This window comes from Fringilla coelebs (assembly GCF_963513975.1).
Source record: "Fringilla coelebs genome assembly, chromosome: 18".
NCBI lineage: Eukaryota > Metazoa > Chordata > Aves > Passeriformes > Fringillidae > Fringilla > Fringilla coelebs.
Genome location: NC_140044.1, coordinates 12,525,426 through 12,539,129, shown reverse-complemented (window position 1 = coordinate 12,539,129; position 13,704 = coordinate 12,525,426). Strand labels below are relative to the sequence as shown.

General features: G+C 49.8%; 1 protein-coding gene across 3 annotated transcripts in view; it reads right to left on the bottom strand.

The window, feature by feature from the left end:
- The window catches only part of CBFA2T2 (CBFA2/RUNX1 partner transcriptional co-repressor 2), a 59,369-nt gene that overhangs the window by 10,709 nt on the left and 34,956 nt on the right, over positions 1 to 13,704 (bottom strand). For all 3 annotated transcript variants that reach the window (XM_084217930.1, XM_084217931.1, XM_084217932.1), the window contains exons 2-5: positions 6,123 to 6,266; positions 2,805 to 3,046; positions 1,164 to 1,253; positions 262 to 443 (exon numbers count right to left, since the gene is read on the bottom strand). In XM_084217930.1, coding sequence (XP_084074056.1) covers positions 262 to 443; positions 1,164 to 1,253; positions 2,805 to 3,046; positions 6,123 to 6,266 — 658 coding nt within the window. The remainder of the gene's footprint in view (positions 1 to 261; positions 444 to 1,163; positions 1,254 to 2,804; positions 3,047 to 6,122; positions 6,267 to 13,704) is intronic.

The window sequence follows — 13,704 nt, the reverse complement described above, 5'->3', positions numbered from 1 at the left end:
CCGCTCCTTGCCTTGCGGGTGGGAAACTGCTCAGCTCTCTGGCTCGGGCTTTTCAGTGCTACCCTAAAGTCCCTCTGGGACACACTCTGCCTGAAAGAGGAATCCAACCCAAATTCATTGGGCAGTCATTGAAGTCTTAGAACAGAATTGTTGTTGGGTGTGATAAGATCCTGGATGCTGCTTAAAGCTTTGTCAGCAGCAAAGATAAAACAAAAGTCACGACTTCAGCGACTGAGCAGAGTGACAAAAGCTGTTAGTCACCTGTCTGGACTGTGCCTCTTGCCATTGCCATTGACCTCGATGAGCAGCTCGGAGGAGTCAGCGGGAGACGTGGTGTTGGTGTTGAGCAGGATGTGCTCGTGCTGTGCCAGGTACTGGGAGGGCGTTTGCTTGGCAGCGCGGGCACAGTGCAGCAGCTCCCGCTGCAGCAGAGGGAGGTTGGCCTGGAAAACAAGCACAGGGCTGGATTACAGCAGGGCAGGGCTTTCCAGCTGTTCCAAAAGGTTTGCCTTTCATTAATAGCTCAGAGCAGTAACACCTGTGACCCATGACCCCCACTCAGGATCCCCCAGCTCCTGGTGTCTGCACTATCAGATTTAGCTGTACTTTCCCAGGAGCCTGATGCTGGTGGACCCAAAATCCAAGAGTTACAGCATGCTTCCAGCATCTAGTTACCTAGAGGGGCTGGGGAATCCCCATCCCTGGAAGTGCTCAAGGCAAAGTTGGACAGGGCTTGGAGCAACCAGGTCTGGTGGAAGGTGTCCCTGCCCATGGCAGGGGGCTGGAATGAGATGAGCTTTAAATGTCCCTTCCAACCCAAACCATCCTGTGATTCTGTGATTCAACCATCCCAGACAGACTCCGTGTGCCAGCACTTCAAACATTCTAGATCTGAACATTTGCAAATAAGATTATAGGCTCAGAAGCTGCCACATGGAGCTTGGTTTGCCTCCTTTATCTCCAGCACACAAGCAGACATATGTGGCACACAGCACAACGTCAGCCAGTCCCACACGGCCAGCGCTACGCTCTGTGCAGTCTGTCTTGGGCTCCAGCAGAACTGCTGTGGTGCTTGCAAGGAGAGCTTTCCCAGCAATGTCACAGTGCCAAGAGGCACAGGCAGGCACACAGAGTGTCAGCAAGCCCCAGCAGCTCCCTGTCACCTTCAGGAAGGGGATCACAAATGGCCGCAGGGGGAAGTTGGTCGCCTCTTGCAGCTTGCAGTGAAATTCCTCGATTGTCACCGTTGAGTTCTGAGAAAAGAAATTAAGAAATGAAATGGCAATTTGTTCTTATTTTTAGACATGTGGGAAATGGCTCCAAATGAACAGAACTGGGAGGGAGACAGCATCTGCTGCTCCAGGACTGACAGTGTTTGCATTGGATCCTGCTGGATGCAGCCAGCAAGGCTCAGGCCAGAGAAGCAGGAATGCTGCACTAGGAGAGGGGTAGGAACTGCCTGGCTCAGCACTCCCCCAGCTCCAGAGTGGGAGGCAGAGGCTGACTCCAGGGCAGCAGGACCCAGCTGGCATCTACTACATGCTGGGGCAGGCTGTGGAGAGTCAGACTTTGATCCCAGCTGCTCAGAACTGCACACCTTCCTCCCCTTCAGTTCTCCTCATCTAACCTATCCATGGAGTCTCAGCAGCCTTCTGTTCACTGTAGTCCCCTCCTGGTCCAGCCCTGCCTCCCCTGGGGCTGCTCAGGCTGGGGAATGCCTGGGACAGCAGCATTTGATAATCTCCATATACAAAATTCACCCCTACAGCAACAAGCACGATCTGGGGTGAGAACAACAGCCAAAGGGACCCAGACAGCTTCTCCTTCCCTCCCCAAAAGGGTAGGCTAAGGTGCTACCCTACATCCACAGAATTAAATATGCTATATAAATGCAGCAGCAGCATTTTACATCCAGTGCTTAAGCCCTGGGAGTGACCCAGAGGACATGGACAGACTCAGGTTTGCCTTAGAAGCAGAAATGCTCCAGGCTGCTGCAGTCTACCTCCCTTTGGTGCCTGCTGAGCCTCAAAAGAAAATGTGCCAAAAAGCAGAGATCAGTGCAGGAGCTCCACGGGACCACAGCTGCCCAGGGCTCCAGGGCCTCAGTCCAAGGTCACAGAATGGGTTGGGCTGGAAGTGTCCTTAAAGGCCATCTCATTCCACCCCTGCCATGGCAGGGACACCTCCCACTGTCCCAGGCTGCTCCCAGCCCTGTCCAGCCTGGCCTTGGGCACTGCCAGGGATCAGGGGCAGCCACAGCTGCTCTGGGCACCCTGTGCCAGGGCCTCTGCACCCTCCCAGGGAAGAATTTCTTCCTAACATTCAATCCAAACCTCCTCTTTTTCAGTTTGCAGCCATTCCTTCTTGTCCTGTCACTCCATGCCTTTGTAAAGCATGTGCAGTGTCATGTCTAATGCACTGGAGAGCATTTCTCCCAGTTATTCAGTATAAATGCAAACACTGGATACAATTCTGCAGCAAGACCCGTTCATTTGGGTTTGAAGGGTGTTCTCATGGCAGGAGTTAGGAATGAGAAGATCTTTAAGGTCCCAAATCAAACCATTCTGTGATTCCATGATTTACATAAAAGCTTTGTCCAATTCCTTTCAGCTTTCCTTAAATTTAGCTGCCCACAATTGTGTGCCTAAGCCACTGGACCAACAGCTTTTTAAAACACAGCAAAGAAAAAATAAATCATTCATTCTCTCAGGAAGCACAAAGAGTCTTGCTCAGCAAAGATGCAAACAGACAACACAGTGTGCCAGGACCTGGGAGAAGCCAGCCTGGGATGGTGCAGGACTTACCACGAGCGCCAGAACGAGGGTCCGGACCTTCTCCCCGATCTCTGGTGAGATGTCATTGCCAAACTGCTGCAGGGTGGTGAGGAAACGCTTCAGCTTGCTCAGCTGCCGGGCTCCACACGTGGCTGGGAGCTGCTGGTTGGTCAGTGAGGAGGAGGAGGATGAGGAAGGGCCGTTGCTGAACCTCTGGGGTGGGGATGGGGCCCCGTTCAGTGTCGGGGGGGAATGGTTTATCCCGTTGGGCACTGCAAAGGGGAGACAGAAGCCATGCTGAGCAGCAGGTAGGCACATCCCTGTGGCCTGGTGCTGAAGTGGATCCATCCTCCAGCCAGGAGGCTCCTGCTGTTGCTGAGAGGCAGCTCAGATAGCTCCACCTCACCCAAGGAGGGCTGGCAGAGCCTGCCCTGTGCCTGTCATCCCTCCCTGGGGATTTACAGGGAGTTTCACAAACACAGTTGTTTTTTTCCAACCTGGTCCCATCTGCAACTTTGCCTCCTGTACGTGGTGAGCATGTCAAAACAGACTGAAGGGCTGGAAGTTTGGGAACTCAGCAAGGGATTAGGATAAATTGTTGACATCCCCATGCTGTGGTTGTGCAATGTCAAGCCCTGTCTGATGAGCAGCTGTGCGCTGGGGCCCCAGTTTGGTATAAACCCAGAATTTCAGAGTGAAAAGCACATCATTGGAAAGAGAGTCATAGCTGATCCACGGGGTTTATCCTTAAAAACCCAGCCCTGAGTCCCTTATGATTTAAGTGCTGACAAGGGGGCCACAAGGTATAAAAGCCATTGCAAGTGATGGTGTTCAGAGAAGCCGTGAAACCACCTGGCAGAGCTGCCTGTGGGAGGAGCAGAAACTTGTGAGAAAAGATGCCAAAATTTCTGCTGCAGCTTCACGAGGATCATACCAAATCCTGATGAACGCAGTGAGGGGTTTTTCAGAGAAAACAGTAGGTACTTGAACAGTTAAACCACTCTGGGGCATGCCAGGGTCGAAGGCTGGAAGGGTTTCACACACCTGGACCTTCGTGGTGAGCACAGGAGGGAAACTTAACCAAAGTCAGTTAAGATGCAAGGAAAGATAAAGCTACAGAGATCAACAAAGGTCGTTCCTGCCAACCAAGGGGTGACAGCCCTCCCAGACAGATGATGAGATGAAGGTGAAGGCCAGCACTGAGAGGATGGAGGTACAAAGGCAATGTGAGCTCATGCCTTTTGTTATGGAGCAAAGCCACCTGAAAAGCTCCTGTTTTTCACACACGCACTCCCAAAGCAGCAAAGCAACATAGACATCAGGGTGTACAGGTACAGCTCCACAGAGTACACCAGAGCTGTGTGAAAGGCAAGGCCTTTCTGGTAATTACTCATAAAGGCCTTTATTTCACTATAAAAGGGTTACAGACAGGGTGAAGCTGCCAAGAGAAGCTCCTCTCAAACAGCAAAGGCTGTGCAGCTCCGTGCTCTCCGGCGGCCGCAGCTGAGGCGCTTTCCCCCTTCTCTGTTTCACTTCCTCTTATTCTTTCAGATGAAAGCCTGGGGAGAGCAACGGGCTCTATTTATACCTCAGGAGAAAGAGGGGCTGTGAGACACCCCTGGGGCTATGGGGGACCCTCGGGAGAGGCTGCCAAGGAGGGAGCAGAGGATGCTGGTGGACGGGGGATGCCGTTAGACACGGCCCCCTAACCGCGCTCTGTGTTTCTGGGCTCAGCCCTCCTGACCCTCTGCCAACGGCACCACCACAGGGCAGCTGGCACTCATCTGGTCCTGCACATCACCAGGACCTGCTCCACCACAGACCACACAGCAGGGGCTGGCATCTTGACTTCCAGGTGAGAGCACAGCGCTGCAGCAAGCGAGGCAGCGTACCAAGACCAGTGGGATTGCTGGTTTGGGGACAGCAGGGTGATAAAATTCCTGGGAACAAAGTTCTCATCTAAGGCTACTCTTAAATTCTGCCAAAAGTCCTACACAGTCAAAGGTTTTGCTGCTTCTCCAACCCTGTGTTAGTGATCCAAAGGCAGGCATGGCTTTGTTCCAACTGCTCCACCTCACCTGCCCAAGCCAGGGCAGGTCACACCCCCACTGAGTGACCAAGACCCTCTGGTGCAACTGAGAAATGAAAAAGCAAGAATGAACTTCACCATAGGTCACATCTCTCATGTGTCTTGGAAAGAGGCAATTAAGTCATCTGCAATCAGCAGATTCAGGCTTCTTGGCCCTTAACAGCGTGCCAAGCATCCTCATTGGAAAAATTAATTTCTGTCACTTTGCTAATGGTCTTTTTCTGCCTGAGCAAAAGGAGAGCCATTAAAAACGCCTGAGCACATAAAGATGGGGACAATGTGTCTGGCGGGATAACCCAGTGATTAGTGCTGCTGCCAGCACATCACAGTGTGTCCTCCAGGAGGCTGGGCTGGAAATCTCCAAATCCCAGTGCCAGCATGGAACTCTGAGATAGCCCAGACACTGTCATGGACAGCACAGCAACACAGAACCAGCTAGGGAACACTCTGTGCAGGCAAAAGGGGTGAGGAGAGCATGGAAAATATGTACATGCCATGTGTGGGGGTCAGATAACTCCATGCCCAACAAAGTAAAGCAGCTTTGCTCCGGAACAATGCTTTTAAAAAGACATTAAATGGCTTAAATGTTGGCTAAAGAAAGAAAAAAAGATCCTTTCTAGGCTGTAAGAAAAGGCTGAAGGTCCTTTCCATCCATGGAGTCACCTCTGAGCAACACTCAGCTAGAAGAAGTGGGTGCAAGGCTGTGCTACAGCTAGGCAGGATCAGGACTGACTGTGGCTTAATAGGAAAGATTATAAAGAGAAGATGGAAAAAAGAGAATCTGGATGGACAGCAAGGAATTTTCAAGGCTGGGAAATTAAAAAAATGAAAAACTTTCTAATCTCAGCTGCAGGAATGCTGCCTGCAAAGTGAGATACAGCAGAGTGGGAATTAACTCCTCCAAAAGATAAAGAGGAAAGCCCAGCTCTTGGCTCGCTTGAAGCTGACCTGATAAAAGATTCAATTTCTTAAGGAGTTTATGGCGGAAATCAAGGCTGTACCTGCAAAGAGAAAGACTCAAGGCAGCACCAGGAGCAAAGCAAGAGCAGGCAGGGAGGCAAAGGGGGATTACACAGCCTGTTTTATGGCCTGCATGCACTACAGAACTGCAGGAAAGCCCTGGTCCCCCCTCCGGCACAGCCAGGCAGCATCACCCGCCGTGCCCTGGCTGATGGCTGGGACATCCCAGTGAGTTCTAGGAGCAGAGCCTTCCCTGCTGGCTGGAGCTGGTCCAGGACAAGCAGCAATACCGGGCTTACGTGCAGTCGGAGTGAAGGACACGGGCCGGGGGCCGCCGGCGTTGACGGGGGGCAGCGGCGGCATGTTGGGAGGAGAGGACCTGGACTGTATCTTCACTTCCACGGGCGATCCGGGCATCACTGGCACCCTCTTCTCACCAGCAACTGTACCAAGAGAAGGTGGCAAGGCTTAGTGACAGTCACTGACACGCATTTCCCCGCCCAGCACGCCGGGAACAGTTGCAAGGGTGAAGATAAGAGCTGGGGGAAGTCACGCCAGGCTCCCACGCTGCTCTGGAGGACCCAGAGCTGGGGACAGGCACCAGGGGTCATGTCTGTGGTGTCTGTGCTCGCCATCCCAGTCTCCTGACTCCATCTCCTCACCCCTCATGCCCAAAGCTGCTGTTCAAAGTGCTTCTGTTGATTTGCTTTGCCCCTATTTAAGATGTCTCTGGTACACACCTTGCTGAGCCTTTCCAGAGGAATCACAACCTCTGGGAGCCATGCAAGCAGTAACCTGGACTTGGGCTGTGCCAGAAGTGACCAAAATGGGCCTGGGGTTGTAGAGATGAGCTGACATCAGCCACTCACAGCCCCACTCCTGTGTGCAGTCTCTGGTGTCTAATCTATGGCCAGCTCAAACTGCCGCTTCCTTTGCAGCCTTGAGGGGAACAGTGTGACCACTCTCCCAGCTCCAGTGGCTGGGATCAGCTTCACAAAACAAAAAGAAAGAAACATCCTAATGTAATAGGGGGATGTTTTTGTTTTTTTTGAGAGGGGTGTTTTGGGGTATTTTTGGCTTTTAAAATGCAGACAATTCATCAGACAAAGCCTAAGAATCTCCAAAGCGCAGCTCCCGTGGCAGCCAGTCCCAATCCAAGGGTGCTCCATATTGCACTGCCAGCATCTCCAGCGTCCATGACCCCACAGAAATCACCCCTCTGAGATGATGGTCCCCACTCTCTGCTCTTCAAGCTGGCCCTCCCCTCGCTCAATTAACTCACTAACGAGATGTGAGCAGCTTGTCCCACCCAGGAACACGGCCAGGTCTCCAGCACGTCCAGCTGCACCCCAGCTCAGGCTGAGAGGGAGCTCAACCCAACTTCCACCTCTCCAGTGATGCAAGCTGGGCTTGGGACCATTACCATGTAATTTGTTATCCACAGCTCTTACCAATATCTGTCAGCTGCAAGAAACTCAGTTTTTGAGCCCAGGCAAACAATTAAATGCTGCATTCCCATAGAGCGCTGAATAGGTGGCAAAATTCTGCACTGAAATACAACCCAAACCTGCTACTTCTCAACTCCCAACAACAAAAACGCTGCTTTTGAGAGCAGAGAAAACACAAACTGGCACCTGAGCCCTCATGCTGCTGCCTGGGATCTGCTCTGTCAGCCCCAGCACCTGCTCTGCTACAGAGCTGCCTCATTTATTTTCCTTATGGCAAGTCATGGGGAATGCCAGCGAGGTAACAAATGAATTTTGTTATTCCCAGCATTTCTTTCTGCTGTTTGCAGGAAAGGGGAGCAGGGATGATACACACTGAAAATCCATGTTTTCCTGCCCTGTCAGTACAGGTGGAATAACTTGGGTTGGAATTGCTACAAAACCCAGATCTCAGAACATTTGTGTCTTCATTTATCTAAACCTGCTTTCAAGAAAAGGAAAAAATTCTAGGCTTTGCTTTCATGAAGTGGGGAGATATTGAAGCCATGGGCAACTACTATTGATTTTAACTTATAAAGACTACATTAATCCCACATTGCACACTACTGTACATGTGGCCCAGCTTCCATACAATTGAACCCTGATGTGCAGACCCTCCCTGTCATTCCCATGCATGAATATGATATTCAGATGAAAATCCATGCATTCATGTAGGAACATGACATTATTTATACATGTAGGCACCTATTCCAGCAGGTGAGTTTATCAGCAAGAGCAGAGAAAACATCGTGACTTTCTTTCCTCTCTCAATAAATGCAGCAAAACAGTGAAATTTTGTACACAGAGTTAGGGTTATTTCTACCACAAAAAGTCTGAGTTCCCTCACTCAGGCAAGGAAGGGACACATTGCTAAATGACCCAAATTATTCAATCAAAACAGCACTAATTGTGCCTCTCCAGCACTCGGTGTCAGCTGCCCAATGACCATCCAGGGTCCCACTGTCACCCACCTGCCTCCTCCTCTTCTCCCTCTTCCCATGAAACCCCCTTTCCCAGGTGTACATGGCCATAGTCTGCAGAGCATGAAATCCTTAACTCTTCTCCTATTCCTTCCTAAAATTTTCCTAGGGCACATTAAGAAAGCAGAACTAATTTGGTTAATTTACAGAGAAGGAGATAAATTTTGCATGGAATTTATAACTCCAAAATAAAACCAGCTACTGTGTCAGACACCAAAACTGAAGCCCACAAGAAGCCAACACCTTCCTTTCCAAGCCCACTCCAACAGACAAGAAGCAAACAGGATTGTTAAATTTAAAAGCTTCCTGCTAATGACCTGGGGCATCTATAAATGCAGATAAAAAACATCTTTCTGAAGCTCTCCTTTTTTAGCCTAAACATGTCCATTTAATGAGAATCATCTGAGCAAACCAGGCTGTGACCAAGGGCATGAGTCAGCCTTGAGTTGACCTGGGGCTAAAACAGAGCCAGTGAGCTGCTCCCTGGAGAAAGGCTGCCTTCCTGGTCTCATTCTTTCACTTCTATCACTCAGAAATATTTACTGGCTCACCAAGAGCAGCTTTTCAGTGCTGCCTCCATTTGCACAGGGAGGATGCAGAGATGCTCCTCAAAATGTGTGCAAGTCACTCAGCTGTGTCACTCACCTAAAGAGTCAAATGCCATCACAGACTTTGGATGATACTCTAACAGGAATAATTGTTGTCAATGACTGAATGCTCCGAGCACTAGAGCAAGACACCTGCCCAAACTGGAAACATTGCACTGCTCTCCTTCAAAAATTCCTCCTTCCAAACCTTACCTGGATCAGAAACACAAATGCTGTTGTTACATCTCAAGCAGTGCCTGCAGGAGCAGGCCAGACATTTTTATGGCACAACACTTTGGCTGTCAAGCTGCCAAATGCCCAAAGTTTGCAGCAACACGAGCTCAGCTCTGCACCAGGACCTGCCCAAGGTGACCAGGGACAGAGGCGGCAGCCACATGGACACTGGGTGGGAGAGCTGTCTTCCCAGCCTCAGACACACTGGAATTCCCCATGGGAAGAGGACTCAGAGAAAACAAAACCCAATGAAGTGCTGTTTCAGTCCTGGCTCCATGCAGGAATTCTATCTCCTCCCAGCAGTGGTGGGTTTGCAGCGTGGATTTCGCAGCTCTCAGCCAGGCACGGGCAGCTGCAGCACAGAGCAGCCTGTGCTCCTGCCCTAGATATTCCTGTGCCCCATTTAAGGAGCCCAGGTGTGCAAGAGACCAAAAAGCCCCAGAGCTGTGAGTACACCTGGAGCCCTCCCTCTGTCCCTCCCTGACAAGCTGCAAGGCCCTGGGTTCATCTGGCTCCGCTCTGGCTGTCGGTGTGCAGCAGATTTCCTTCGCTGCTCCAGTTGCCATCCTGGCGTAACAAATTAAAAAGGAACATATGTCAGGATTAAGTGCAGCTGATGATTTTTCTTTCTGGAGAGGAGAAAGAGCTAAGTGAGACAATGAGACAAGACACTAAGAAAAAATCTGGGGTCTCAAGTGATGCTCAGAGAGGTCCCACTCCTGCATTCCCAGCTCTCCCAGCACATTTCAGAGGGGCAGTTTCAACACCAGTTCCTGACAGATCTCATCCTATTTATTTTCTTTAAAGAAATCTTCCACCTATGGTGTTTAGTACAAAGAGTGTTGCTGTGACAGGTAACCTCAGCATTTACTTGCACTATAAACTGTAAAAAGAAGCTGCTTTATTAATCTCTTCATGCCTGTGGGCTTGAGAAAAGGGAAAAGGCAGAAGAAAAAAACCAGCAACAAGTTAGGAAGTAGCTCAACTACACTGGAATTTAAATTAATCCCTAAATTCCTTTGGCAATTAGAGATAAACTAAGTGATGAAAAAGAAGTAAAAACAGTGCATGAGGAGAACTGTATGTTACCTTCCCCCAAAAAACAAGATTAGGAACTGGAGAAGAGTGACAGTGAGGCAGACAGACACGAATGGTCCCCTCCTCATCCTCTTCCCAAAGCTCAAAATATAATTCAAGGCAGTATCAGGAGGTGCTCCACTCTGCTCAAGAGAAAGCCTTGATCTAGATTCCCAGGCAGAGCCATGGATTTGCTGAGACCAAGGGAAGAGAGGAAGAGCCACTGCCACAGAGCAGAAAATGGGGATGCTTTATATGAATTTACACTGCAGTGTCTGCATGGGCACAATTTAATTTAATCCAGTCACCTCCCTGGGAGCACATTCCTGATGCACAGGTAGGATTCCCCTTGATTCCATGGCAGGAGAGTTAAGGAGGAAGGATGAACTGTGGAGTGATTTTGGAGCTGTCATTTGTAAATAAACTGCAAAGAGTCAGAACTGTGTCTCACCAAGCCATGTGCCAGACTCGAGTTCTCCAGCTTTCTGAAGAAGTCAAACCATGAAATATCTTGGAAGAAATAAGAGAAAACTACATTAAGGATGAGACAGCCCTGCAACACTAGCAGCTATGCCCAGGTAAGGGTTTGCTTTTCCCTTTGGCAGCTTGCAGGACAGAGAACAGGCTCAAAATCAAACCTTGTCAACAAAGCTTTTATCACTAAGTGGTTATATTGCAAACTTGTAAATAAACAAAGGTGCTTTTTGAGTAAAAGGCTGTGTACAAGGCTTTGCCTGGTGGTTCAGTCTCAGGAGGGAAAGCATGTAATTATTTCAGACAGAAAGAAGAAGTTTAATCAAAGCAGATATTTTCAACTTTCAACTTTCATCTGGAACAGGCAGAACACATTCATAAACTAAAAAGCCTCTCCTCACCCCAAAAAGTTAAATGCCCCAAATTCACACCTGCCTCTTGAGAGCAAGGGACTGGAGAACTGTCCCAGTAACAACAGCCAAAGTCAGGTCCAGCAGGAGAAATTCTTATTCCAGAGCCAGTGGATAAACAGACACCCCAAAGGGGATCCAGCCCATCCCAAAACATCCCTCAAAGCAAGGAGATCAGCCTCACCTCTCTTTCCACTGGCCCTGCCACCTCAGGTGAGCACTCAGGCTAGAGGCATGAATTACAGACCACCTGCAAGTCAGCAAGATGAGCCCTTCCTACAAACAGTCCTTGGAACTTCTTCCCCCACTGTTTATATGGATTTAGATAGAGCAATGCCAAACTTGGCTAAATGGATAGAGAGGCCACTGGAAAGAGGGAAAAGGAGGAGAGACAGACCTTTAACAGCCCCCTCTGACCCAAACTATTCTATAACTCTGCAAGTAGCTCCATGTGTCATGCTGGAGGGCAGGCCAGGGACTGCCCCAGCCCAGCCCTGACGTCCCCAGTGAGGAGGATGTGCTGCAGTTGGCTCGTCACAGGGTCCCTGTTGATCATCTGAATGCAGACGAGAGGCAGCATCAGTGTAACCTGACCTGATAATGTAAATAGGGTGAAATGAAATATGGTTCGCCACCTCCCCAGCTTTGGCGAATGTTTATTTTGAATAACATGCTTATCTGCTCCAACTGCTCACCATCTGTTTTCAGTCTCCACCAAGCTAATATTTTTCACATTTAGGAACTGAGAAATGGGAAGAATTACATTTAAATTTTATTAACATCTTTCCTCCGCTCCAAGGTTGCCTTTCCCTCCCCTTGATGGCTCTAAGCCATCTGTAGAGCACCTTTGCAGTTCTCCAAGGCATGCAGATGAGAGGTGATCTACATGCAAAGCAAGAGCATCATTACTCAGGCTTCCAGAAGATGCCATTTACTGCTTCTCCACCGCAATTCCCTCCCTCACCTGCTTCCAGACAGCTTCCCCCAAGCTCAAACTCCAATCACATCATCAAGGGAAAAGTAATATTTTATCTTTTTGCAGCATTGCTGCATGAAAGAGCGATGGAGGGGGAAGATAAGCATCAGGAACAAGGCAGCCAATACAGCAGCTTTCAGAAAAAAAGGATGGTTGGGTCTGTCCCAGTTTGGAGGAGAGTGAGACACTGGAAGGTCTGTAGTCAAGATGACTTCTCTCTACAAATATTGGCACTTATTTACTTGTGGGGTGGTTTCTAGAGGTCTTTCTTTGCTTGAACCAACAAAAGGTGATTTACAAGCAGCACCGGGGGACACGAGTGTGTGGCATAACCAGGTCACCAGCAAGGGCTGGTCACACAAGGTCCCTGTCCATCCTCCTCCCTCCATGCCATGCAGTTGGCCAAGATGCTACTGGAGCAGCAGTGCCAGTGGGTAACTCATGTCCCTGTACAGATATTTCCTCCCCTCCATGTGATCAGCCTATTTTTACCCTGTTTAGCTCGGGTTTATGGCACATCCCAGCTCCTGAGCTGTAAGATGCTGTGGGAGTGGAGAGGGCTCGGCACCTCTCAGGAGAGCCTTGCATCACACAGGAGGGAGCTGCTGAGCCTGGGATAGGCATTTTATAAATCAAAAATAAACGCGTGTATCTCCATTGCCATCTAGTCCTCTCCCACACACAGCTGTTTCACTTTAAATCTCAATTCAATGTGAAACTCAGATAGAAGAACTTGAAAGAGCAAAGTATGTTATCGTTCACAAGCAGTCCAGAAAGCAGTTAATAAGGGAAATAAGATTAATAATTTATTCCTGAAGGCAGACTGCAGATCTTTATCCATCTTGCCCTTCAGTGATTTTTATAAAATCCTATTAATGTGCCTGGCTCTAGGAACTCAGCAGTAGCACAGGTTGGATTTGGGGCAGTTCCCAGGCAGACAAGGCGGCGGCAGCTCCAGCTCTGCCTGTGCCATGGCCATGTCAGACCCAGCAGCACAAACCTGCCTGCAGGGCATTCCTGCCTCCTGAGCCTTCCTCTGAGGCCACAGACTCAGAACCAAACCCTGGATGTGGGATTCACCCCACAAACTATCACATTCAACACTCCCCACAGCTGTTGTACATCAAGCCCCCAAACTCATCTTGCTTCTAGAAGAACACAAACCACCCTGTTGTGCTAATCCCCACTCTCCTGCTCTCTTTCCAAGAAGGAGGCAGGGAATAGTTACCCTGACAGCCATTTCCACCCAGGAGCTGTGGCTGCTCTAGCCACCACCACAGCCATTCCCTTCCCACACCATTAACATCCCTACAAATAAATTTCAGGGACCCAAGTTCATCCCTTGATGTCCCTGGCAGCAGCTTTTGCTCATCACTGTCTCGAAGGGATGCTGTGAGCTCTGCCAAGGAGCCCAAGGTGCCCTGGGGCATGGAACCCTCCTCATCCTCACCAGCTGATTGCTCTGCCCTCATCAGAGACACCCACCCCAGAGGGAGGCATACACTCCTGGAATATAGCCCAGGAGAAAACATGCCTGGAAACCAAGGCCTGCATTGCAGTTTTAGGATTGGAAGCACTTTGGGGGTTGAGGGGAGCGATGCAGCCTCCCCAGACCACCCCTCTGGCTGTGTTATAACCTGGGACAGGGCACTCGTTCAG